The sequence below is a fragment of the Sphaerodactylus townsendi genome, linkage group LG08, assembly GCF_021028975.2.
Source record: "Sphaerodactylus townsendi isolate TG3544 linkage group LG08, MPM_Stown_v2.3, whole genome shotgun sequence".
Taxonomy (NCBI): domain Eukaryota; kingdom Metazoa; phylum Chordata; class Lepidosauria; order Squamata; family Sphaerodactylidae; genus Sphaerodactylus; species Sphaerodactylus townsendi.
Window position 1 is genome coordinate 105,525,996 of NC_059432.1, and position 27,710 is coordinate 105,553,705.

Below are 27,710 nucleotides of genomic sequence, written 5' to 3' on the forward strand. Positions count from 1 at the left end.
GCTGCATGCCCCTTCCGCACGTGCAGAATAATTCATTTTCAATCCACTTTCACAATTGTTTGCAAGTGGATTGTGCTGTTCCACACAGCTGCAAAGTGGGTCGAAAGTGCATTGTTCTGCATGTGCGGAAGGGGAAGAAAGGCGCTTTAAAGAGAAAAAAAACCCACCCTGTATGGCTTTTGCAAAAAGTCTTTTTTTAAAGAGGCAGAGAGAGAGAGAGAGGCCGGGCTTCGCAGCTTCCCCTTCGGAGCGCGCTGATTGGCCGGCGAGCGCCGCGATTCTCTTATCCTGCCAGAGGTCCGGCTCAATCGCAGTCGGCGACGCGCTCCCGGGGTTAGGAGGCGCGTTGAGTCGGAGCCCGGACGGGGGTTCGCGCCCCGGCTGGCCGCTCTTTGCGGTATGGATGCGGATCTCGCTCTTTGCACCTCGCTGGCTGTCCGAGTTTTTTTTGCTGGGTGAGTGCCCTTAAAAATATAATACAGGGGGGGGGGGCTTTAAAAAACCCTTTCCCCTTTGTATAAACTTTGTATAAACTTCTTTTTTTAATATTAAAAAGTACGCGTGGGGAAAAACGGTTTGCGGGTGGCCGGCTTGGGTGGGGGCGGAAATTATTTTCGTTTAAAAAAGTATCCCGGCGATTTTTCTCTGTATTTTTTTTTTGGGGGGGGGGGTGCGGCTTTACAAACCCACCCGAGCAATTCGGAGCCCCTGGTCGCTTCCGCAGCACTTGCTTTCCTACCTTGCTTTTTTTTTTTTTTTTTTAAAGGAAGAAGAAAGTTTCCCTTTTTTAAAAAATTGCGACTCCCAACTTCAATGAACTTTTTCGCGTTGGGGAAGCGAGGCGTGGCTGCGCCCGAGCTGGGCCGGAATGAATGGGAACCCCCCCCCCCCCTTCCTCCTCCGCCTTGCAAAGGGAAGCCTTGATTCATATAGTTCGAAATTGCGGGTGGGGGGAGGGTATAATGTCCCCCCCCCCACCCCCGATTTTGAACTGTATTTCTTTTCACATAGTGGCTAGCAGGGAATGATGTGAACTCTATGATGTACATTAGAATCTGAACGACATCACTCCACATAGAGTTTGAACTATTCCCGTAGTGGTGAGCAGAGGGCATTTTTGGAACTGTATTCTTCGCGTAGAGTTTGAACTACGTTATTCACACAGCATTATTTCCCCCCCCCCCCCCCCCCGCCCGGCCTGGCTAGTTAGTCTCGCCCTGCTGGGCTTCTCCGTCCTTTTTTCCCATCCGGAAAAACGAGCCGGTCCAGCTCTTGGCTGGCTTGGTTGCTGCTGGGGTTTTTGCAACGTGCAAGGGAAGGGAACCGTTGCAGGGGATGCGCCCCCCCCCCCCCCAACAATGGCAAGTCATGGAAGAGTTTGTGCACAAGGGGCGCTTCCTTGATCCCCCACCCCCACCCCCCAGCCCCCAGCCCAGGTTTCTTCTTCCTTTTTCGCGCGCGCCCCAGACGCAATTGCAATTCCTCGCAAGCCCTCGACTCCATCCCCTGCATTTGCTTGGCACCCTTAACTGCTACTCCTCTTTGGGGCCTGGTGCAAACTGAGCTCCTTGCGTTGCAACGGAGGGGAGGAATAAATGGGTTTTTTTTTTTTTTTAATCAGGGTGTGTAGGTAGGAGGGGTGCGTTTGGGAGCTTGGCCAGGCGGCTGTGCCAGGCTCGGCTGCCCCCTGCAGGTGGGATCCCAACTGGATGGCATTGAAAAAAAAACCGTGACACAAATCTGCAGGGAGGCAAGATCCTGAGTTACGCAGGGCTCTGCCTCGCTCGAGAGAGTAGTGGGTGGTATCTGCGGCTTGGAAACAGCCCTGCCTCTCTGGCTGCTCCGCTTTCCCTGTTAACCACCATGTGCATTTTAAGCTTCACGGTTGTAGGAAACAGCTGTGGTTTGGATGAGAAGGGACTCAGGCTTCCTGTGTTGCTAGCGCTAGACCGGAACGTCTCTTTCCGTCCGCCCTGGGCGCTGGGTATGATCCGTTTGCTATCCCGCTACTCAAGAGCCAGCATGGCGTAGTGGTCAAGAGGAGAAGACTTTAATCTGGAGAACCAGTTTGGATTCCCCACTCCTCCGCATGAGCTGTAGTTTGGATGAGAAGGGACTTACGCTTCCTGTGTTGCTAGCACTAGACCGGACCATCTCCTTCTGATTTCCCTGTGCACTGGCTGCGATCTGTTTACTATTCCACTTGGAGCCAGGGTGGTGTAGTGGTCAAGAGCGGAAGACTTTAATCTGGAGAACCGGGTTGGATTCCCTGCTCCTCCACACGAGTGGCAGGCCCTTATTTGACGAGTTGGATTTGTTTCTCCGCTGTGCCACAGGAAGCCTGCTGGGTGACCTTGGGGCCTGTCACAGTTCTCTCAGAACTCTCTCAGCTCAACCTGCCTTACAAGGGGTCTGTTGTACCTTCGGCGACAAGTTGCTCTGGAGACGGTGCTAGTTCTGGAAGCAAGGGCGTCCAAATATACCTTTCCTGGCTCCAGAACGTTAGCTGTGGGGCTGAATCTTGTAAAAAAAAACCTCCCAGGTTTCCCCGTGGATCCTCTGTCTAACATAGACGATGACGATGTAAAGTTTCTTGGAACGAAATTGTGGCTCCGCATTCCCCCCTGAAGACGTCACCGGGAAGAAGAAGAAGAGTTTGGATTTATATCCCCCCTCTTCTCTCCTGTAAGGAGACTCAAAGGGGCTGACAATCTCCTTGCCCTTCCCCCCTCACAACAAACACCCTGTGAGGTGGGTGGGGCTGAGAGAGCTCCTAGAGCTGTGACTAGCCCAAGGTCACCCAGCTGGCGTGTGTGGGAGTGTACAGGCTAATCTGAATTCCCCAGAGAAGCCTCCACAACTCAAGCGGCAGAGCTGGGAATCAAACTTGGTTCCTCCAGATCAGAGTGCACCTGCTCTTAGCCACTGCTCTTAGCCACTACGCCACTGGCAGGCAAGATTTTCCCCCAGCTATCACCTACACTCCAGGATGGTTGGCACTGTTTGTAAAACTGCCAAAAGGCTTGCTGGCTCTTGACATGAGATTTTTGTATAGCAGGTACTCCTGTATGTGCACAGCCTTTCTTGAAGCCGTGGGATGGATGTATAAATACAGCGCTACAGTACAAGTACTCAGACAATTGCTATATATCCCGGGAATTAAAATCAAAGGAAGAGGCCTTCTTGACTGTCCCATCCAGCGGAGAAGCTTGTCCGGTGATGTGAAAGAGGGTCTTTTTGGTGGCAGCCCCTTGATCTTTAGGAGGCAGCTGAAAATGGCTTCATTTTTCTATGGCATTCTGTTAGCCAGCGTGGTGTAGTGGTTAAGGGCAGGTGCTGGGAATCAAACCCGGTTAAGGGCAGGTGCGCTCTAATCTGGAGGAACTGGGTTTGATTCCCTTCTACCACTGGAGCTGTGGGGACTTATCTGGTGAACCAGATTAGCCTGTACACTCCCACACACGCCAGCTGAATGACCTTTGGCTAGTCACAGTTCTTCTGGAGCTCTCTCAGCCCCATCCACCTCACAGGGTGTTTGTTGGGGTGGGGGGTGGGGGAGGAGATTGTAAGCCCTTTTGAGTCTCCTTACAGGAGAGAAAGGGGGATATAAATCCAAACTCTTCTTCTTCTTAGGTTACGGTTTTCCTGCCTATCCGCAGATTTAAACTGATTTTAATTTATGGCATCTTATGGTTTTGTATTTTTATGTTTTGCGTTCTATTTATACCGTACACCACCTTAAGTTTCATAAGGTAGAAAGGCTACTGATAAGTGTTTCAAATAAAGAGATGTATAGTTGAAGAAGACACAAAAAATGATATAAAATAGAGTTTATGGATATGTCTGCCTAGCACCGTATTCCACTTAGTAAAACATGAGTTAGATTAAAACTAAAGTCCGCTTTTGCCTACGGTTTGTACCAGAAAGCTATTGCTTTCCTTTTTGCCTTCAAGTGTGAAATGGGTATAATTCCAAGGATGAACAAGGCAAAGATGAATATTATTTAACTGACCTGTTTCCATGTGAGCTGTAGTTGGTTTTTAAGATGGGCAATTATTTAACTTATTTGCATTCTTTACAGGCCGCTTTTCTCATTGAGACTTGAGGCAGATTACATAGTACAAGTCGATACAATCAACAAGATGAGCCGTCTGATAAACCATGAAGTAGAATTTGGATTGCAGAAATTTGAACAGAGCTAAAACACTGTATAAGTTTTAACATGACGGCACATTAAACAATGGATAAATACTTTCAGCCACAGGCAATGGGTCCAATACACTATGTATGCTATGCTGGAACAGATCCAGGGGAGGGCAACCAAAGTGGTAAAAGGTCTGGAATCCATGCCCTACGAGGAGAGACTTAGGGAGCTGGGGGTATTTAGTTTGGTGAAGAGAAGGTTAAGAGGTGACATGATAGCCATGTTTAGATATTTGAAGGGATGTCATGTTGGTGAGGGAGCAAGCTTGTTTTCTGCGGCTCCAGAGGCTAGGACCAGGAGGAATGGGTTCAAGGTGAAGGAAAAGAGATTCCACCTAAACATCAGGAAAACCTTCCTGACAGTCAGGGCTGTTCGACAGTGGAATGCACTATCGTGGAGTGTGGTGGAGTCTCCTCCTTTGGAGGTTTTAAAGAGAAGCTGGATGGCCATCTGTCAGAAGTGCTTTCATTGTGTGTTCCTGCATTGCAGGGGGTTGGACTTGATGGCCCTTGTGGTGTTTTCCAACTCCATGATTCCCTATCCCAAAGCATCTGTCTGTGCAATCCTATTACCTGTATCAACAAGCCCCGGCGTTTAATTCAGTTTTGTAGGCCAGTGTCCGCGTTGGTTGGTTCAGTTTACAGAGAACTTCAGTACAATGACAGATACGGAGAGAAATGCCTTGATCAATCTGAGCAGCTGTGTTTCGCGGGAAGAACTCTTCTCTGTTACAGTGTGCACCATGTAGCTTTAGTCCCATAAGAATTGAGCATGTGTGTCTTACTCCTGGGCGGCCCAAATAGCTGGATCTCATCAGAACTTGAAAGCTAAGATGTTGGCTTCGGTTAATACTTGACTGGGAGACCACTAAGGAAGGGAATAGCAAACCTCCTTGTTGCCTTGAAACCTCTGTGCTGCTGGCTTTACAATTTAGCAGTGGATAATAGTGACTGTTACCTAAACTAGACAAGTGTATGTCATTTTGGTTCTTCCCCAATCGTGGTTCGTGCTGTCAATTTCACTGATCTGTCCTGAGAATAGAGCAAGGCGGAAGGGTAAATTACCGTAAAGGTCAGGAGAGAAGCACAGAGAGAAACTGCAGTGTAGGAGTTGCTTCCGGCTGGGTGTCAGGACAGCAGTGTGAGTTATTTCTCCTCCTAGGCTATATTATCCCCAGCATTTAGGTTCACTAAGTTTATGCACATGTAGAATAATGCACTTTCAATCCACTTTCAATTCACTTTGAAGTTGGATTTTACTGTGCGGAATAGCAAAATCCACTTTCAAACAATTGTGAAAGTGGATTGAAAGGGCATTATTTTGCACGTGCAGAAGGGGCCCAAGTCCTTTTTCTTCTTTTAACTGACTTTTTAAAAAATTGCGCAGATATATACCCTTATTTTATCTGCCTAGCAAGTTGAATTTTATCTGAAGCATTTCATGAGCCGTTGAGCTGAACTTGTCCTAATTGGGCTTTGTTTTCAATTGGGTTTTGTTTTACCTGGTTGTCGTTGGAATTTATTAATTCGTAAAACTAATTGTTTTTTTCGTTGCATAGTGATATGACTGTTAAGAATTGTACTGTTTTAACTGTTTTTTTTAAAACTGGGTTTTATGCATGGGGTAGAAAATGTTGACAGAGATAAATTTTTCTCTTTCTTACAATACTAGAACCAGGGGGCATTCATTGAAAATGCTGGGGGGAAGAATTAGGACTAATACATGGAAACACTTCTTCACACAACGTGTGATTGGTGTTTGGAATATGCTGCCACAGGAGGTGGTGATGGCCACTAACCTGGATAGCTTCAAAAAGGGCTTGGACAGATTTATGGAGGAGAAGTCGATCTCTGGCTACCAATCTTGATCCTCCTTGATCTGAGATTGCAAATGCCTTAGCAGACCAGGTGCTCGGGAGCAGCAGCAGCAGAAGGCCATTGCTTTCACCTCCTGCACGTGAGCTCCCAAAGGCACCTGGTGGGACACTGCGAGTAGCAGAGTGCTGGACTAGATGGACTCTGGTCTGATCCAGCAGGCTAGTTCTTATGTTCTTATCTTAATCATATTATTAGCTCAACCGCCCTTGAAGTTGGTGGCAGGAATAGGCGCTGGCTGGTGAACTCCCCGCCACTATTTTAGAATAACTGCAATATAGCCTTTTCCTGCTCATAATGGTTGTAGGTCAAGTGCAGTGCTGGAATCTTTGTAGGTGAAAAGCAGCTGCATTGAAGGAAGTTCGACTAGAATTACTCTTCTGTCTTCAGCAGCTGGAGGTTCGCCACAGGTTACACCCCCGCTCTGGATCGTTCCAGAAAGGGGAAGGTACATGTGCTTTTTATGACGTGACATGAGAATCCATAAAGCTGTCTTCTGAGTCAGACTCTTGGTCCAAAGCTCTGTATTGTCTACTCAGACTTTTGCCAGCAATCCGGATCTCTCAGCTGGAGGCTTTTCGCATTGCATTCCACCTGATCCTCTTAGCTGGAGATGCTGGGAATCGAACCCTCAGACCTTCTGCATGCCACATCCCTTCTCCTAATGCAGTGGTTCTCAACCTTCCTAATGCTGCGACCCTTTAATACAGTTCCGCATGTTGTGGTGACCCCCAACCCTGACATTTATCCATTTTACAGATGGAGAACACTGATGCAGAGAGTCATAGACGACCCTTGTGAAAGGGTCGTTTGACCCCCAAAGGCGTCGCGGCCAGAGGTGGGATCCAGCAGGTTCTCACCAGTTCCCGAGAGTGGGTTACTAATTATTTGTGTGTGCCGAGAGGGGGTTACTCATTGGGTCCGCTTTTCCGTTAGAAATTCCATTAGGTCCAAAAACCATAAAGTCCTGTTGTTTCCTATGTGGCTGGTTAGCAAAGGTAGAAAACGGGATAATTCTCCCTGTTGGGCTGTTTTAAAAACATGTTTTAGCAATATGGTCAAGTTCCTTGTTTAAGGAAAGCATCCTTCTTTTGATTTCTAGAAACAAAATTAAGTATTTGAAAGTATTAAGTATTTGACAGGCAGTCAATTAGAGGAGAAGTAGTTGTTTCTGTTGGCAGTAGACGATAGGACTTGCTATAATGAGTTCAAATTATGGACAGAAAGATACCAGCTGGAAATTAGGAACTTTTTTTACAGTAAAAGTTTTTTACAGTAACAGAGAAATTATTAATGCCCCGCCCCCGGAATGCCCGGCCACGCCCCTGTCGTGCTCCGCCCAGCCCCATTGGCTGTGTTTGAATCCCACCACCATGGGAACCTGTTACTTAAATTTTTGGATCCCACCACTGGTCGCGACCCACAGGTTGAGAACCGCTGCCCTAATGATGCTATATGAGAGCACAGCTACAGTGCCAGTTTGTTTGCCGTTGTCTTCCTGCTAAGCCAGGGACATACCACCCAGGGAAACGGACGGGGCCAAATGTCCTCGGCCTGCAGCCATTTAGTCATGTGTGGGCGGAAAATCGCCCCCCGCACACCTCCTCTTTCCCTCCGGGTCCATGCACTGACTTCAAGACCTGATCCAAAAAAAGTTGCTGGGTCGTAGTGGGGGAGGGCGGCCCCCATACAGGGAGTGGGGGGGGCGACTCAGATGTTGCACCTGGCTACATCTCCCCTAGATATGCCTCTGTGTTCAGCTGTCATGGTTTTCCTGCAAAGCACTCTGGGGATTGTGGTAGGATGAAGATGTGGAGAATTCTGTTGCAGAACTATAGTTCTTCATGGAGATGGAAGGAGCAGGGGTTGGGGACGGTGGCCCAGGCTGCACGCTCTTCTTACCACTGAGCAAGCCAAGCGGTGTTTGGAAGAGGGTCATGCCTGCATGGAGCCACCGGGCTTCCCAACAGAATAGTCCTATGGCTGGACGCTTGGACTTTATAGCTCTGCAATCAGATTCTTAGTCAACCTTGGACTTGCTGGATTGCTCGGGGCTGGCTGTTGCCTTTCGGCGGCAGCTTTTTGCCTATGCAACTATTAGTGGCCACCTTTGTTGGGTGGTTGAGTAAAGACTTGTGGAGCTTCACCGGGCAACTGACAGAGTTGCATCTCTGACTGAGAACAGCGTGGAAGAGAGAGTGTGACCTCTGGTATGGAATCCCCGGGCTGTGTGTAGCCCAGTGATGGCAAACCTTTTCGAGACCGAGCGCCCAAACTGCAACCCAAAACCCACTTATTTATCGCAAAGTGCCAACACAGCAATTTAACCTGAATACTGAGGTTTTAGTTTAGAAAAAACGGTTGGCTCCGAGGCGTGTGTTACTCAGGAGTAAGCTTGGTGGTAGTCGGTGGCTTTGCTTTGAAGCAACCGTGCAACTCTTCCAACGGGTGAATCAGAACCCTAGGAGGGTTTACTCAGAAGCAAGCCCCATTGCCAGCAACTGAGCTTACTCCCAGGTAAAAGATCGTGCTTTAGTTCTTCACATGAAAATCAGTGGGGTTTAACAGCGCTTAACAGGGTTACCTACACTGCTTCCCCAAAACTAGGTCTTAGGTTTAATGCTAATAATCGAGCCCAGCGGCCCAGGCCAGCCTAGATGTGGAGGAGGGGGGCACTGTTTGCGTGTGCCCACCCATGCCATAGGTTTGCCACCACTGGTGTAGCCTATAGATTGGGGTTCCCACCTTTTTTGAGCCTGAAGGTACCTTTGCAGTTCTGACACATGGCCGCTGCAGGAGGACAAGCCAGCTACAAAATGGCTGACACATCTTGCCTTCAGACACTGTGAAGATCTTTGTGTTGTGGTGGCAGCTGCTGCCAAAGCAGTGCTTTCAAAAGTCCTTGCGGCACAGTCCTTTGTCCCTCCCAAAACTATTTAAGGGGAGAGAGTCTGTGGCTCAGTGGTAGAGCATCTGCTTCGTGTGCAGATGGCCCCGGGTTCAATCCGTGGCATCTCCAGTTAAAAGAGACAAGGCAATAGGTGGTGCGAAAGAAGAGGAGGAGTTTGGATTTATATTTCCCCTTCCTCTCCTGTAAGGAGACTCAAAGGGACTTACAATCTCCTCCCCCCCCACAACAAACACCCTGTGAGGTGGGTGGGGCTGAGAGAGCTCCAAAGAACTGCGACTAGCCTAAGGTCACCTAGCTGGCATGTGTTGGAGTGCACAAGCTAATCTGGTTCCCCAGATAAGCTTCCACAGCTCAAGTGGCAGAGCGGGGAATCAAACCCAGTTCTTCAGATTAGAGTGCACCTGCTCTTAACCACTACACCACGCTGGCAATGCTGTGCTATACTGTGAAGGCCAACAACCAGCTAAAGATCTGGCAGCTGTGAAATCTACAATGATAATTGGGGTAGGTGATGTTTGTGTCTCTGAGCGCCTAAAGGTGGCTACCTGTCACCAAAGCAATATATTTTTGAAATGTCTGAGTAAAGTCCACTTTCATGGGTTTAGCAAACTTCAGAACTTTGTTCCAACCGCTCTATCCAGATGCTCAGCCAAGATAGCCATAAAGCATTCAGGTGCAGTAGGCTGATGTGGTTAGGAAGGTTTGTATAGTTAAGGAAGGCGTTCTGCAGCCCAGTCAGGATGTGTGTGACCACATCCAGCCCACAGCGATTTTTCTTCCAGCCTGCAACCTGTTCAGGAACATCAGCTGAAGACTGGTGCGCCTGAAAACCTGCTGAACTGCTCAACAGTTGCAGAAGGAGGTGGGGAGAAGAGGGCCATTGCTGTAAACAGGAAAAACCAAAGATATGGCCCTCGGCCTGATAGAAAATCCCATTCCTGTTCTGAAGCCTATAAAATACATAGGCACCAGCCACCCGGCCAAGTAAATATACAGTGTTCCCTTAAGAAGAAGAGTTTAGATTTATATCTCGCCTTTCTCTCCTGTAAGGAGACTCAAAGGGGCTTACAAACTTCTTTCCCTTCCCCCCCCCCCAACAACAAACACCCTGTGAGGTGGGTGGGGCTGAGAGAGCTCTGAAGAACTGTGACTAGCCCGAGGTCACCCAGCTGGAGTGTGTTGGAGTGCACAAGCTAATCTGGTTCCCCAGATAAGCCTCCACAGCTCAAGTGGCAGAGTGGGGAGTCAGACCCGGTTCTCCAGATTAGAGTGCACCTACTCTTAACCACTACATCACGCTGGCAATGCTGTGCTATACATTCCGATCATCCCACAATAGTCGGCTGCACTTGCGTAGCTGCGCATGTGCAACGCGCAAAAGAAAAAAGGACTTCCCTGTAATGGGCAGGGCAGTAGTGAACATGGTACTGTAGATCGGTCATACTCACTGCCACTGGGAGAAAAAAAAATGCTTCGGGGACTGTGTACCCTGTGGGGCCCTTGGAGAATCTTGGAGAACCCCAGAACCTGCACAGAATGGCTGGCAGGGTGATTTTCCTTGATGGCGGATGGTGGAACTTATAGTGACCAGGTGGAAGGGAGGGAAATAAAGCGCCTCCTGCTTGGCCGTTCTCGTGGGAGAGCTCCAGCCGGGATTTTGCAAAAAGGATCGCTAGTTTAGCAATTTTCAAAAATCCTGGGTTGAGGGGAATCAAGCGGGGCAGATTTGTTTTGGGAATGGGAACCGTGCGAAGTCCCCACCCCCAAACGGTTTGCATTGTGCGTTATACCCATTATATTTGCCCTGTGTGGAATCCACCCAGAGGTGGGATCCAGCAGGTTCTCACCAGTTCCCGAGAGTGGGCTACTAATTATGTGTGTGTCCTGAGAGGGGGTTACTAATTGGGTCTGCTATTCCGTTAGAAATTCCATTAGGTCCAAAAATCATAAAGTCCTGTGGTTTCTTATGTGGCTGGTTAGCAAAGGTAGAAAACGGGATCATTCTCCCTGTTGGGCTGTTTTAAAAACATGTTTCAGAAATATGGTACAGTTCCTTGTTTAAGGAAAGTATCCTTCTTTTGATTTCTAGAAACAAAATTAAGTATTTGAAAGTATTAAGTATTTGACAGGCAGTCAATTAGAGGTGAAGTAGTTGTTTCTGTTGGCAGTAGACGATAGGACTTGCTATAATGAGTTTAAATTATGGATAGAAAGATACCAGCTGGAAATTAGGAACTTTTTTTTACAGTAAGAGTTTTTTTTTACAGTAACAGAGAAATTATTAATGCCCCACCCTCGGAATGCCCGGCCACGCCCTCGTCGTGGCCCGCCCAGCCCCATTGGCGCTACGCCACTGTTTGAATCCCACCACCATGGGAACCTGTTACTAAAATTTTTGGATCCCACCACTGAATCCACCATAGTCTATAAGGAGCGTCCTTCTAGAAAGCAACTTAAAGCTATTTTTAAATACTATGAATACTTTCCCTTCTGTAAGGAATGAAAAAGGTAACCACCTTCCCCAAAATCTCTTACAACTTTAGATAGCCCAGAGTTTTTTTAATGTGCCAGCAGTGCTCATAAAGCTGGACTTATGTACTGCGTGCATGTGAAAGTTTGCACGAAAAATCAAACTCTGGTCTTAAAGGTGCCACGGGACACCAACATTTTTCACTTGGCAGATAAGTAGCAGATTGTGCGATTGTGTCTTCCCCCTCCACCTGCTAGAGAATGTCACAACTGCTGTAACCAGAGCTTGCAAACCAAGTTCAGATATTGATGTGGGGTCTCTGAGTAACGTTAACACTTCTTAAGGGTTGAGTAAGCGTAACTTTTAACCATGGAAGGAATTGATGAGGTGGGAAAGAAGTACTCATTTTTGCCGCTGTTTGTTTACAGTCTTGTAGCCATGTTGAGAGGAGACAGACACTCTGCTGTAGTAAACATCTCTTGAATAAAAAAAAAACAAGCAAAAACCAAAAACTACTGCCTCCTTAATGCCTCAGCGACGGTGACAACTGAATACATCATAGAATACATCATAGAGCCCTTCAGGGGTTGGGCGGCCTATCAAGCCTAATTAATAAATAAACAAACAAATAAATAAATTCCTGTACTGTACAGGAAGTCACAACCAGGAAATATTTTGCAAAGTCTCCACAGGGCATGAATAAATTATGCCAACTTTTCAGAAATGGGACATGCTGTACGGCGATTTTATTTCCTGTTTTTGCGGTTCTTGGAATTCCTTCTTGAGTATGGGTGGATGCTCCAACGTGCGCTCAGATTCGAAAAGGAGTTTTCGCTGCAGAAAATTCAAATTGATAAAAGTTGTCATTTCTTTTTGATTCATAACACAGGCTTTTTGGAAGCTAGCGTCTTGGACTGTGGATTGTAAACGCTGGATTTTTCTTTCAGAAAAAAGTGACTTTTTTGGGAAAAAAGACAGCCAGACAATGTACCATCATCACGCCCCATTAAGGTACTATATGCATTAACTTTGTTTCCAGCCTTTACCATGATGACGGAAGCACTTGCGCTATAATAGCAGCTGTCAAACAATCTTTGATTAATCCTAGGTGTAGTGTAAGCAATACGCTTCTTCAGGGCAATAGTGAGGACCAGGAGACTCGGCTAATACAAACTGTGTTCCCTATCTACTTGCTGTAGCATGCGATCTAGAAGGGATCCCTGAAAGTTGAAATTTTGGGGAAGTCACTGGGAGAGGACATAATTTTGCATTGACAACCAAGCTCACCACACGTCGGGCAGAATGCCATCTTGCTTTCCCAGTTGCAAGGAGAACAGCAAATAGCTGCGCAACACTCCTTGTTCTTACAAATCTGTTTAGTTCATCAGCCGTGCTAAGTTTCCAGCGGCCTTCTGACCCAAGCCGCCGCTGAATGGTTCGGTTTGTGCAGGGTCTCTGTGTGTGTGCGTTCTGCAATTCGTATCGCCCACATAATGAAGAGCTTAAACCTCGTGCGAAAATAAAAGTGCTGATTTAATGCTGTGCTTATCAAAGTGCTTGGGCAGCTTTTTCTGTTACGCACCACAAAGGGCAACTCTTGGTTGTGCTGATGTGTGGTGTGTTCACGAACAGACTCTTTTAATTCGACCTGGCTGTTTTCCCTCGCTTCGCTGATGGAGCAGCGGTTTCAGACTTCCAGTTTAGACGATGGGCATCCCCTATGTTGCCTGCTGTTGGGTTTCTCACCGAAGGATGCTTCCTGTGCTTTAATAGGAGTCTGCTTGTTTGCCATTCGGGGTCAAAGCGTTCCTTTCTAAATAGCAGCAATAAACATACTTGTGAATATCACTGATTATTGATGTCAGATACCTCCGGCACAAATGCTGCAATATTTGATCTCCTTCAGTAGTGTGCAACTTCTTTGGCAAGTGGTCTAAAGTCTCTGGGATTGGGGAGTCATCAAGACTTGCTGGTACTTTTCTGAACGCTCCTTCCTGGTCAATAATGCCCTAGCTGGTGAAATTCCCTTCCCAGTCCAGTTGGCCTGGCGCCTACATTAATGTTTCCTGTTCCGTTCATTTTATTTTAGTTCCAATCCAGTGACCACAGTGCAAAAATTAAACACAGCTTGCCACATAAGCAGATATATCGTCTTACACAGAGTTGCTCTTTTTAAAAATCATACTGTAACTGCACTATTTTGCCACAGATTATATAATCTTCTCACCCCCCCCCCCCTTAATGAAACCACAAATGCATATGATCTTCTAGAAACTTTAGAAATCCAGGGTGCCAGCAAATTAGATTGAGCTCCGGAATAAAGACAACAAGATAATAAGATATGTGGAACAGACTCTACAACGCTACTCTGACAGTGTGCTTTCAGAACAAGGTATATGCTTAAATAATAGTAGCTTGCATGTCAGGCTACAAGTTGCCAGACTCACGTTTGAATCCCCCATCTGTTGCTGAAGTGCGTGAGTAGTGAAATCCACGTCATGGGGTTGTTGTGAGGGTAAAATGGAGGAAAGAACAATGTAAACTGGTTTACGTTGGAGAGAAAGGCAGGGTGTAAATGAGCGAAATAAACTGCCTTCCAACTAAGCTGTATTTTGCTAGAGTAAAAAAAAGATCCCTGTCTAGAAATTGTCAAAACTTTCTTAACAATTTTCTAGGTGCAATTCTTAACAAGAAGCTTCACAAGAAGCTTAGCAATTTTCTAAGTGCCAAAGAAAATTCACCCTGCTATTAATCACAAATAGTTACCTAACATATGAAACAACACAAAGACCTGTTCATTGTTGCCTTGGTGGCAAGATTAGATCTAATGGGCTTTGGAACAGGAGAGCAGATTTTTGGTTGAAGATGAAGAGAAACGTCTATACAGTGGGAACACTTAGACAATACAGTCAACTGCTTAGCCTTGGAAATGGGCTTCCGCACACACAAAATAATGCTTTTTCAAACCACTTTCACAACTGTTTGCAAGTGGATTTTGCTATTCCGCACAGCTTTAAAGAGCACTGAAAGCAGTTTGAAAGTGCATTATTCTGCATGTGCGGAATGAGCCTTACAGAGGTTGGCTCACTAACTCCGCCGTGTCTGCTGTTTTTAATATCTGGTTTTTATTGTTGATTTATACGTGTTTTTCAAAGGTGTGTACTCTTGCTGCATTCTCGTGTTTTAAAACTATCCGCATCCTTGGACAGCTGGATTAAAAATTCTTTAACAATCATGAAGCATTATAACTCTGGGAAAGCATCACTTATAATGCACACTATACTACATATGCAGCCCTGTTTCATAGTGTGTTTTTGCTTCAAGAATTCAAAGGCTCTAATTCCCAGGATAGTGCTGGGTAAGTTACTAAAGACAAACCCTCCCATCTTAGGCCCCTTCTGCACATGCAGAATAATGCACTTTCAGTGCACTTTGCAGCTGGATTTTACAGTGTGGAAAAGCAAAATCAACTTGCAAACAATTGTGAAAGTGGATTGAAAGTGCATTATTCTGCATGTGCGAAAGGGTCCTTACAGATGTGGAACTTTAATAGTAAATGTTTCTGTTGTTGTATGCTTCCTGAATGTTATTTATGGGAAAGTATTCATTTTCCAAAATAACACGTTAAAAGCACAACACATTCAGGACTATGTGAGCTAGAATTATCTGTGTAAGTACAGTAAAACATAATGAACTGCTGTTGCTTATTTAAGAAACGAAGAAAGAAACTTATGGGGGGTGCGGAAAAGGGGGGAAAAGTATAATTTGGGTGAAATGTAAAGCAGTTAATATGATTGTAAGAAACCGGTCCAAATATACAAATAAAAAAGTAAAACATAATGAAGGTAAAAGCCAAAATCACTTTACTGGTTAACAGTAAAAGATGCAACTCGGACACAATTACAGGGAAGATTCTGTCTGCACAAGTTTTGACTTTTGTCGTTCTTGTTTATGACCCTGACTCTTAAAAATATTTGACTCTACTATTTTTGCATCTGGGAATGAGCCCCTTTCCATCCTCACAGAAAGTTGGACTTGGTTTCTTCATAGCAAGAAGTTGTAAAAATGCAGTAACTTATTTTTAAATGCTGCATTCTATTATGGGATCATATAAATGTCAACTTACTATTGTCTGAGTTACCACTATAGGAAGTATCATTCACATTTTAAAACTGCTGCTTTCCTGTGTTGTAGACAATCATGCTTACAAACTACTCCAAATACTTCTATCCCATCCGCCAATTGGCAGTGGGAATACAAAGTTTTCTGTAAACAAAAATCACATGTGAAAGTGTTTTTTTCTCTAGCATTCAGCATCTTAAAAGATTGAATTATGGGAATGTTTTCTGTAGTCCCACTAGAATGGAGGAATGAAAAGTACAGTAACAGCCCTACGCTGTCTGCTTGCAGCCACGCTTGGGAAAGGTATTTGATGCCTCCTTTTCTCCAACAGCGAGGCTAGGGAATGAAAACTTTCCCTGTTCTGAGAACAAAGAAGGGTGCAGTCCAAAGTTGCAAGGTGCAAATAGTGTCCATAGTCTGGGAAGGAAGATGAGGGAGAGCAGTAGACCAAGGTGGCTGGAAGAATTGTGCATGTTGTTGCTTCTTGGCTCACTGCTAGAATGTGAGATAGTGGTTAGATGGTCATGGCAAATGGTGCGCACTGCCATCGCAAAGGACCGTGGCAGGAGGACACAGCGAGGGTGCAATATCTCCTAATCCTTCCCTCCTTTTTAAATCTGGGATCATGGAGTTTGGTTGCGTCTTTTCTCCCTATTCTGTCACAATTACCCCTAAAGCTGAAATGGTCTGCGGGGAGAGTAATACACTTTTTAATTTCGGGTGTGCTTTTGATTGCTATTTTTTTTCTATTGCTATTTTTCTATTGCTATTTTTGCTATTAATTTAGGGTGTGCTTTTCATTGGCTATTGGCTTCAGACTGGGGCTTTTGGTTCTGCTGATCCGTTTTGGTTTTATAGAATTTTTTTTCTCAGATTTCATATTGCTTTAATTTGGGTGGGCATGCTTTGGTTAAGATGAGTTTAATACGAGTGAGGCCGAGTTACGCAGCTCAAACGTAACAGAGCCCTTTCCAAAAAGTAGCAATATCCCATACCCAGCAGATCTTGGGGAAAAAAATCCTTTTCTTCAGCAAGAGTCTGCTCGAGCGGGTAATTTTTTGCATTATTTAAGGAGATTCTGAATGAAAGGTCGGCAGCCATTGAAACGCCAACTTGCCTAGCTGTGGTTTTGACGGGCCTCATAAAGGGTACAGGTTGCGCACAGAAATCAGACCCCTGCCAAATATATGGCGTGGAGGATCGTTGAAGGGGAATCGTACTGCTTTTCATACGGTGTGTTTTTCCTGGATAGGAAACAGGTTGGATCTCCCGTTTCCGTAACAAACGTGCCTTCCGCCGAAGGGAACGTAATGGAGAATTTGAGAAGGCGGCAAAACTGAAGCATCATGGCTTCTGAGGCATTTTTAATATGCCTCCCCCCTCTTTTTCTGTATCTTTTTGTTTTTTGCAAACAGGGAGTGAAATCTTGTAGCCGCGTTCCCTCAGAATAGCAGTTTGCTTCTTTTGCTGCCTCAAGAGGCATAACTGTCTTTCTTCGTCCCCTCAGCCTCGTGAGGAAGACGTTCGGCTGCTTCCTGGCCTTGAAGGCGTGAGCGTTTGCTGCGATTTTTGGATTTGATGGACAGGTGTCAGTCACCAGTGTACCCCCCCACCCGTTTTTTTTAGTTGATCTTGATCCTTCTTGGCACACTGAAGAGCTGGGTCCCAAAACTGTGTGACCACAGTAGTGGTTCTTTACCTCAGGGAATCCAATATGGCTTCTCACTGAGGCAGGGGCTTCGGTTAGTCCTCCTTCTATCCCTGCACAGCGTTGGAAGATTTCTTTTGCAAGGCATCTTCTTTCATTTTGAGCACAGGGAAATAACTGGCGTTTCTTCAGGGTTATGGATTATGTTCTCATCACCCCCCCGCCAGCCTGGTGCAGGGATGGATGGGAACTGTAGTCCATAACATCTGAGGGTCATGAAGCTCTGACACCTATGGTTTTGAGCATCTTAATGTCGGGCTGTAGAGGTTTTCCTGAGATACCGGGGAGGGCGGTATAGAAGTTTAATAAATAATAGTAATAATAATTTATGAGAGGCAAACCGATATCCTCTCTCCTTATAGCAGAATATATATGAAGGCTTACTGGAAGACAGCAGTAGCTTGCCTTCCAAGTTCACCTTTCCCTTTCTTTTTTCCCTTCCTTTCTTTTTTTGAGGCGATCCAATATTGTAAACAGGTTTATCATGTAGGGAAAGTTTTCCCCGACCTCTTGAAGCTCAGGGAATTTCCCTCGCCCTTTGCGAAGGATTGAATTGAGGTAGCCCTTCGCAAAGAAGCAGTGCTTTCAAACCACTCACAACTGCTTGTAAGTGGATTTTGCTATTCTCGCAGACAGCTTCAAGGTTTGAGCGTGAAGCTCGAAAGTGCATTATTTCATGCAGCGAATGAGCCTGATTTTCCTTCGCCTTGGATTTTTATTCAGTTTAACTGAGTGGATTGCTGAGAAACAGCTGTCCTCTTTTTAGCATGACGCGCCTTAAAAAAAAGAGAATGGGAAGAATGTAGCCAGAAGAAATGACATTTTTGCTTTGCAAAGCCGCAGGTTTTTCAGAAGTCAGAACAACTGAACAGTGCAAATTTAATCTTTGCACCAGGTTGTCCTAGTCACCTTAAAAAAATATTTTAATTCTGACTTTTTTTTAAATTGATACCCCACCTTTTCTTCCCCAGTGGGTCGCCTCCTCTCCTCCCATTTAGTCCCAGAAAAACCTTGTAACGTAGGTTAGTCTGAAGCTTTCGTGACAAAGTCGGGATTTAGACCAGGGTCTCCCCAGATGTTTTAAATCCAGCCTTCGTCATTATACCATATCAAGCTCCCCTTGCTGAACAAACTGGATAGGTCATCCCAGCAAGCCATATCTGGTCTCGTGGTACTGTCCTTAACTGGTGGTGGTGGTGGTGTTGCAGAGGGATTACAATAACGCTATCGTAATGTGTACTTGAATATTCCAAAAGTGATAGATTTTTTTAAAATACCAATGCAGTCGCTTAGAAGGATTGTTTCTACTTTTACAATGGAAAGTAGCAGTTGAGGGAAGGTAGTTCAGGTGAGTAGCCGTGTTGGTCTACAGCAGAAGAGCAAGATTCGAGTCCAGTAGCCCCTTAAAAATAAGCTAGATTTCCAGGGTATAAGCTTTAGAAGGCCAAAACTCTTTTCCGCTCGTCCGATATGGGAATAGGGACATAGGATTCTTACCTTACTAGAAATGCTAACTTTCTGCCCAAAGCCTTTCTGCCATGATCTAATCAGGGGGGATTACATTTTGTACTTCACATTTGCACCCTGATTCCCATTTTGGCAGAACCGTTCCACCTTCTTGGAAGGACTCTGGAATCTCCATTCCTTTTTATATCTGATGAAGGGAGTGTTGACTCTCAAAACCTTATACCTAGAAATATAGTTGGGGAAGGATTAAAGGTTAAGCGCACTGCCTAGATTCTGTCACCATGATTCAGGTGTCTACAAGGTATGTGTAATGTTGAGACTGAAACTGTGAAGCCAAAAACACATAAAGAAGAGTTAAGTGACTCTCTTCTTCCATGCTGATTTTTCTTTTTTTTAACTTCAGATTGAAGCCTTAAGTATAGTGTAAAAAAATTTTTCCCCGTGAAATGTTTAGATCCACCAAAGTACAACAGCTTATGTGGGGGCTTGCTGTACGATTGTAGAGCACCTGGTGCATAGTTGGGGCTGAACAAATGTTTAATTGGAGTGAGTGTGTCAGATAATATTGTGCAGAGAATTGGGGGGGGGGGGCATTTGTATGGGACAGCAAAGCTTTTTCTCAAAGAGACCTGTTAGTAAGCAGTGGTAGGAGTTAAATTCAACAGTTGTTTTTAACAGACATGGGGAAATTTGGCTGTTTTAGGACAACTATGCTAATGGGGTAGACCCAACAAATCTGAGCACAGGAAGCCTAGCCCCCCCCCCCCCCACACACACACATTTCTGCAGCACCTTATGAACCCCACAAAAGTAATTCTTAGGGTTGCGGAGTGGATCAGCAAACTGTACTTTTTTCTTGCTTGCTGTGAAGCAATTGCTTCCCAGACGAAGACCAGACTCAAAGCGTAACGGGATTAGCAGGGGAACATGTGGTGTAGCTGGATACCTTGAAAAGTAGTGATGCAAGTATGAAGAGCCCAAATGATGTTTCCACTCGGAAATTTCTAAGAGTCAGCGGACGCAGCTATGAAGAAGCTTCAGTCCTATGGCTCTTTTTATCATGCCAATTAGCTGTAAAATGGACTTTTTGAAAGTTTTGGAGTACTTATCATTCTCTTTCTGGTGGGTTCTGACCTCGTAGGAGGATTTTATGAATGGCAATAGCGGCTTGCTAAAATGTTTTCCTTTTCTCTTTCAATTTCTTTAGGCTACTTTTCAGAAGATGTAAGAGAGCATCCGTCTGGTCATGATATTTAAATCAGCTGAAGATGCAGCGGAAGGAGTATATTTGGCTGATACTGTCCTGTCGACGTTTTTATAACCCTTCGTTTATAGCAAAACAGCTTTTGGAGCGAGAGGGCTTGTAAAATCCTTGTGCGTGGACTTCCATTGATTCTGTGGTCCAAAATAAGGATGCATCTACGATGAACACTTCTCCTGAAGGAGAGACTGTAAACTCTCTGACAAGAACTCTGTTTAAAAACACAAATCCTTAAGTGGAACAAGGAATAAGAGACGGCTCCACAATGTACATTAATCCTCGGATAGTTAGAAAATGCCAATTTAGACAGTTGTTTGTCTTTTGTTTCATACTGTCTCTCATGATATATTGGGGGCCACTTGACAACAGTAGTAGTATTGTGAGCTACGTGAAGTCTCTCAGATACTACGTCAGTAGCTACAGTTTTGGGAATGAAAGCCTATCTGTCAGCAGGATACCAAGCTATCAATACTTGATCAATCACCCGGAGAAATGCTGGCGGCAAGACGTCCTCCTCCTGCTGTTCGTGAAGAGCTCCAGCTTGAAACCGCAACCGCAGAGACGCAATTCGACAAACGTGGGTAAATCATCAGGCTCTCTGCCTCAATCTTAACGCCAACATCAAGACCCTGTTTGCTTTGGGGCAGGAGAAAGACTCTGCACTGAGAGAGCAAATGCAGGAGAGGCTTGGGAGGGAAGACAAGAAGTATGGGGATATTATTCAACAGGACTTCATGGATACATTTCACAACCTGACCACTAAGCTGCTCTTGCAGTTCAGCTGGGTAAATAAGTACTGCTCTCATGCCAGAAGTTCATAATAATGTCAGCGATCTACTTCCAGCATTTTCATCCACATGCCAAATCTGGTAGCGTACCTCCAGAACCTTGAACAGATCGGTGTCCAGGATTTTTTGATTGGTCAGCGTTCGCTCATCGCGGATTCAAGCTTCCCGTAAGTCCCAAAGAGTGCAAATATTATGTCTCCTATGAAATGTACCCGGGGCCTATTTATCCTGATTACACGGCTGGGGCTGCTTATGTGATATCCAGCGACGTAGCTGCTAAAGTATACATGGCCTCGCAGACGCTTAATACGAGCCTTTACATCGATGATGTCTTTATGGGGCTCTGTGCCAGCAAGGTGGGGGTTGTGCCGCAATCCCACCCTTTTTTTGCTGGCGAGGGGAAGACTCCGTATCATCCTTGTATTTATAACAAAATATTGACTTCTTCACGCCATGTAGGAAGACCTCGAAGTCTTTGGAAGCCAGGCTACTTACCCATCCAAAAAAAGTGTATAATAACATGACTTCTTGATTTTTTGGGCATATGTATACAAGATAAGATATGAACATCGTATGCCGCTTATGCAGGAGAATCACGTTATCGGGATACTTATTCCTGCTGGGCTGCACTGTTGTAATACTTGAAAACCAATGTGTCCTCGCTGAGCCAAAAACGGAATGAGAAATCTCTTCACTAGTTTTTTTTCCCAATAGCAAAGAAGAAAGAAATGCATGGAAAATGTGAATACGTGCCTGTACACCTAATTTACCTCTTTAATAACTTCACCAAAGTGTCCTTATAGCTATTTGAACAATTTCTTTCCATATAGGATGGTTTGTATATTTTCTTCCAACTGGGATTAGATATCCATTAATAAACTTAAAAAAAAAAAAAGGTTTACATTTCTAAACGCTGAGCTACCTGTAGGAAAAACGAACCAGAACTTGGGAAAAGTTAAACCCATTGCATAAGAAGTCTGTATATTGTGTTTTCTTGTTGCAGTAAGACGTGGAAATAACACAAATAAGACAAGTCACGTTGGTGCAACGGTTTTTCACTGCAAGTAATCAGTATTTTCTGCCCTTCCCATTCATATCGGGGCAATTCTTTTTTTATTATTATTATTCTACGGTAGTAGTGGCGAACCTTTGGCACTCCAAATGTTATGGACTACAATTCCCATCAGCCCCTACCAGCAGGGCCAATTCATTGGGCATGCTGGCAGCTGAAATGATGGGACTTGTAGTCCATAACATCTGGAGTGCATTAACAAAAGGATTCGCCAATTACTGTTCTACGATCGATGACTTTTAATACTAAAGAATTCTGATCACTCAACGCTTTGGAGACTTTAATGGTATAACATCAGGTGCTAATGTTGGCTTCAGAGACTAGTTCAAATTAATCCGGCAGTATGGTTTTCTGAAAGGAAATTCAGGATTGGATCCCCCTCAAATCCAGCCGGATCTCCCCACTCATAATGGCAGGCTTCTGCCATAAACTATTTGCAATAGGAATAAGCTCACGAGAAGATCACAGTTTATTTTTGAGTTTTGTAAAGCAACATGTACTGTGAGGAGGGAAACAGTCCAATCTTGAGTGTTTGCAAAAGTATGTCTGAACATTCCAATCCCTTTGGGCCACAGAGACTATACTCGTTGGTCACCCTCTCAGTCGTTTCCTCTGCAGCCTGCTAGCTTCCCCGCCCACTGTGTTGGTATTAAACTTAAGAAATAGGGTTAGCAGTACATTAAAAATAAAAAAGATGAAGACATTGGAGGAGTATCAATGGGTTATATTCCTTGGAAAGATGACAGAAAAGCTCTAGAGGGGCACCACTAGACAAAAAAACCTATGTTTTTGGAAAGTGCAAGGATATGCATCATTGAAAATGTTTACTTTTAGATCTCTCTGAACTTTCCAATTTTGTGCCAACTTTGTATAGAAATATACTGTTCCATTCAAGTTTAACTCCCCCCACCCACCCAAAAGGTTTATTTTTACCCATCCCAGCCTGGGTTTCTCCTCTTAAACAATATGAACAAAACGGTTAACCTCCCACTTTACAGAATGGAATGGAAGCATGTGTGGGACGTGATCATAAATTTCCTTGTCAGGTGTACAGTTCCAGGTAAACCTTTTCGTAGTAGTTTTGAGGGGGACGGCTTTGACTTCTCTCCTCCTCTCCCCCCCCCCCCAGTTTAGCAATTGTAAGGTTTCAGAATCCTGAAATGCACTAGATGAATGTGCGCGTTTCACTGATATGATTTCCACATCATTCTTAGCTAATTTAAAATCAACATCTACAAGATTAAAAACTCCACCTGTTGATCGTTGGAAAATATTTTCTGCAGAATGCACTTGGGAATTGTGATCTTGCAAGCTGGTTCTTGAATGTTCATAGAAAGGAATTTCTGGAGTGTTGCAAATCGGATTGTCGTAAGGTAGCTCAAGCTAGCACCTAAAACATGCATTGACTGTTTGAACTGACCCTACGGTGGTTCCTTTTTGTGTATGTGTTTACAGCAGGTCTGTTGTGTTTAAGTATTTATTAGCTTTAAAGGGACACGGGTATAGTCTGCACTGCTTTTGCATACGGAAAACGTTTCTTAATTTAGAGGAAGGGATGAAGGCTCCCTTGCCTTTTAAAGTGGAGCCGGAAAATTTCTTAATGTTTCTCCAGCTTGGAATATTATCTGCTAATTATCTGCATATTTTAAAACGGGAAATTCTTGGGTTTGCCAGTGTTCCAAATGCAGGGCTGTTAGACAGTAGTTTTTCTTCCTTTGCTAACAAAATTGCATCACCTTGAACGGTCACTTCGGGTACCAGTTTTGACACTTGTTGCACAGAGATGTGTGTTACTGAAACTAGTTTTTACTTGCTTGGTTTGCAGCTATTTCATGTTTTTTTCTTTTGTACAAAAAAAGAGGAATTTATTTATTGACACTTGCTCTGTATCACAAATTTTTTGGGGGGTTAAAAGATCGGTTTTCAATAAATTTGTATTTTGTATATATGTCTGGATTTGCCTTCTTGGCCCGAGGTAGCTTTTCCTTGGAAACTAAAGAAACTCCTACCGGGCACGTTGCCTATGTACCTCTGTGGAAGTTACTTTAAACAAGTTAAGAGATCTCTAATTCCCCTGCGCTTTGGGCTGAAGGCAGACCTTTATTAAAAGATACCATGTTTTGACTTCAAGCACTAGCAGGCCTTAAAAGATTCACCCTTTGAAGCTTGCTGGCAAGTTCTTAATTTTATATAAAGTAAAAGGTAAAGTTTCCCCTTCAGTCGTGTCCAACCCTGGGGTACCACTGCAAGCACTGATTTCATAGGCAAGCCGTTTTTGTGGGGTAGTTTGCCATTGCTTTCCCCGGCTATTCTTTACCCCCCTAGCTATGTGCTAGATCAGTGATGGCGAACCTTTTCGAGACCGAGTGCCCAAATTGCAACCAAAACCCCACTTATTTATCACAAAGCGCCAACACGGCCATTTAATAACCTGAACAGTATCCGGAGGTTTTAGTTTTAGAAAAATGATTGGCTCCAGAAGCAAGTCGCTAACTTCCAGGAGTAGCTTGAGTGGTTGTTGGTTGGCACGCTTTCGCTTTTAGCCAAACTACGTAACGCTTCCAATGGGGGAAATCACGACCTTAAGAGGGTTTATTCAGAAGCAAGCCCCATTGCCAGCAAACTGAGCTTACTCCCAGAGTAAAGAAAAGGATCATGCTTTAGTTCGCTTTGCATGAAAATCAGTGGGGCTTTAACAAGCTTAATCAGGGTTACCTACACTGCTTCCCCAAAACTAGGACGCTTAGGGTTTAATGCTAATAATCAACGGCCCCGGAGCGCGTTTCAGGCCAGCCTAGATATGTGTGTGTGGAGGGGGGGCACTCTGTTTGGCGGTACTTTGCCCACAGAGACTCTGGGGTTCTGAGTGCCACCTCGTGGCACCGATGCCATGGATTAGGTTAAACATTTCCACTGTGCTGGAGCACTTTCATTTACTGGGACCAAAGGAATGCTTATAGATGGATGGCTGGAGTTGACCATGAGGCCATCTGCAGGGATATCTGACCCCTAGGGGCTTGAACTCCCTGACTCAGTAGAGTGGCAGTGCAAGCAACTTAACCACTACATACACCACGGCTCCCTGAATTTTATATATAACCGCAATAATCTGCTTGCTTCAACAGTATGAATTGAGGTGGTATGTTGCATTACTGCTATGCAAAAGCTTTCACGCTGATCGCAGAATATTGTGATGTGGTGGTTAATGGGCTTCCTTTTTGAGCCGCATCCTCCATTTCCTGACTGAATTAAAAAGGGAACGTGTGAGAAAGGCCATTTCTCACAGGAAAATGTTCTTAGGATTCCAGGGTTCACTTAAAAATACTGATAAGACTTAAAGGCTGTGAGTAACAAAGCAGACTCAGGATTACAAATGCCTTGCCATGCCAGTGGAGGAAAGGAACTTCCTAGAAAAGCAAGGACTTCTGGATCATTCCCTGGACTTCTGGATCAGCCCAATTGGCCATGCTGGCAGGGGCTGATGGGAATTGTAGTCCATAACATCTGGAGTGCCAAAGGTTTGCCACCACTGGGCTAGAGTATGTAGTATAGACCAATCTACAGTAAAATAAAACATTTTTGCACGTGACACTAAGATGACTTCAATTATAAACTGCTTGAAACGTCTCGCAATGCTGTAAGAGACTAGACCGTGACAGCGTCATACAGGAGACTAATATAAAACCATCTGTTTATTTGAGTAACATTTGACAAACCGGTAGTTTTAGAAAAGGAACGTTATTGGTAACATTTTCATTTTTCAATGTTTGATATGAGTTGGCAACGAAAAGTGGTCAAGATTACACCAATATATTGTCGAAGGCTTTCTAATGCGGAAGCCGATAGGTATAGGAGTGCTGTGGTTTCTGTGTGGTTTCGAGAAATAGCCGTTCTAGCAGCATTGCTGCTAGAACACGGCCATACAGCCCGGAAACCACACAGCACCCCAATTACACCGATACCTCGAGATCTGAAATTTAGACCACAACCTGCCCTTATATGAGTGACCTTTTTAAATCTAAGAGTGGGGGGCTACCAAACCTTTAGGATCAAGAAAGCTATGTTGAGTTACGATGTTCTGTATTGCGTATACAATTGCAATGGATTTTAAATGCAGATATTCTATTCCGTTGCCTCCTTTCACAAGTAGGCGACATTTTATCCGGCATCCTATGCTAACAGCTCACCAGGGATGCCTCATATGTAGAAATCTAGAACCCTGCATTGAAGGTGAAAACAAATATCACAAAATACCAACGAAGTGTTGTCAGTTCAGCTCTAAGGCTTGCTGTGCCCGTAAGTGATCAGCGTTAAACCCTGACTGGTGCAACACAAAATCATTGTAGCTTTTGCTTAAGTTAACCCATGATTTAGTGCTAACGGCTTCCTTCACTCTCCTCCTGTGGTAGAAAGGTTCTTCTTTACGCTTTCGCTCATCACCAAAGCTCTGTTTGGATCCCTTCCTTGACTAGCTTTATTACATGCATCACTTCCTAGCGATCTAAGCATGGGGACACAAACAACAGAGTTCTGTTAAAAGGTTGTTCTGCTGTAAAAAACAAAATTTGGAGGCTACTGAGCTGGCTAGACTAGCCAATCTCATCTGATCTTGGAAGCCAATCATTGGATGGTAGGCCACCAAGGAAGTCCAGATTGGTACCAACTTACAGGAGGGCAGGTGATGGCAAACCACCTTAACTTCCCTTACCTTTATCCCTTAACTGAACGTCCCTTAACTTCAAAACCCTTCAGGGTCACTATAAGTCAGTTGTGATTGGGTAGCAGTTTTACTCACTAATAGCAGTAAGATCCCCCCAGTTGGGATTAAAATTTTGAAGTGCAGGGTCTGCAACCTCTGTGAAACATTTCTGCAGATGTTCATGGATTGGCAAATCCCATCAGCCCCTGCCAGCATGGCCCGACTTTTCCGAGCTGGCAGGCTGATGGGATTAATTGTAAGTCCATGAAGATTCTGAGCCAGAGGGTTGGAGACCCCTGAGCTGCAAGTGATATTATTATTGACAATGTGTGAAGGGTTCTATCTCCAAACCTGCTCAGCAGTCGCGTGGTGGCATTGGGCTTGCTTAGCGACAGCACTCCAGATGTTTCACCTGGGACTACGAGATGATTCCTCCTTATCAGCCCTGCCAGTATGGCCAATTGGCCATGCTGGCAGGGGCTGATGGGAATTGTAGTCCGTAACATCTGGAGTGCCAAAGGTTTGCCACCACTGTGCTAGTCTATTAAAGCCATTTTCACATTTCCCATGCATGAATAAACATAAAGCAGATTCCCTACCTTAATTCCACTTTTAGTCTTCTTGACATTCTTCTTCTTTGACAACTCTGCATCGGAGACGAATTTGGGGGGACTCGACATTTCCACCGATCTCCTGTTGGCAGCTGAAATAAACACAAAGGAGCCCCACAGAGCTTCACTAAGCTGGGTGTTTGAGGGGATATGTAAGTTTCCCCCAACAGGCTTAAGAGCTTTGGGTAGCAGTTCCACTAGATTCGCGGCTCTCCAGATGTTCAGGAACTACATTTCCCATCAGCCCCTACCAGCATGGCCAATTGGCCATGCTGACAGAGGCTGATGGGAATTGTAGTTCCTGAACATCTGGAGAGCCGCAGGTTCCCTACCCCTGCACTAGAAAGACACCCCTAAAGAGCAAAAAGCCCCCCCAGTCACCCACTTTAAATGGTAACTTCAGCAGCTTAATTGTAAAAAAAAATTTCAGGCAGTAAAAGAGATCTCACATTTATACATGTCATTTAGTTCCACTCTTATAAAATGTAATTTTCTCATAGATACAGGAGGGTTAGAGAAATTT

At 44.7% G+C, this 27,710-nt stretch overlaps 3 protein-coding genes across 3 annotated transcripts in view; 1 reads left to right on the forward strand and 2 right to left on the reverse strand.

Annotated features, from left to right (window-relative positions):
* The window catches only part of LOC125438502 (guanine nucleotide exchange factor DBS-like), a 124,206-nt gene extending 110,955 nt beyond the window's left edge, over positions 1 to 13,251 (reverse strand). The window contains exons 1-2 of the mRNA XM_048506937.1: positions 13,206 to 13,251; positions 168 to 464 (exon numbers count right to left, since the gene is read on the reverse strand). Coding sequence (XP_048362894.1) covers positions 168 to 464; positions 13,206 to 13,251 — 343 coding nt within the window. The remainder of the gene's footprint in view (positions 1 to 167; positions 465 to 13,205) is intronic.
* Positions 299 to 21,930, forward strand: B3GNT5 (UDP-GlcNAc:betaGal beta-1,3-N-acetylglucosaminyltransferase 5). The gene is given in 4 exon segments (XM_048505720.1): positions 299 to 455; positions 19,964 to 20,548; positions 20,550 to 20,943; positions 20,946 to 21,930. Coding segments are annotated over 3 exon segments (1,044 nt in total). The 5' UTR covers positions 299 to 455; positions 19,964 to 20,282; the 3' UTR covers positions 21,330 to 21,930.
* A 4,433-nt stretch (positions 21,931 to 26,363) lies between these two features.
* The window catches only part of MCF2L2 (MCF.2 cell line derived transforming sequence-like 2), a 72,034-nt gene continuing 70,687 nt past the window's right edge, over positions 26,364 to 27,710 (reverse strand). The window contains exons 14-15 of the mRNA XM_048506938.1: positions 27,176 to 27,279; positions 26,364 to 26,378 (exon numbers count right to left, since the gene is read on the reverse strand). Of these exons, the coding sequence (XP_048362895.1) occupies positions 26,364 to 26,378; positions 27,176 to 27,279 (119 nt within the window). The remainder of the gene's footprint in view (positions 26,379 to 27,175; positions 27,280 to 27,710) is intronic.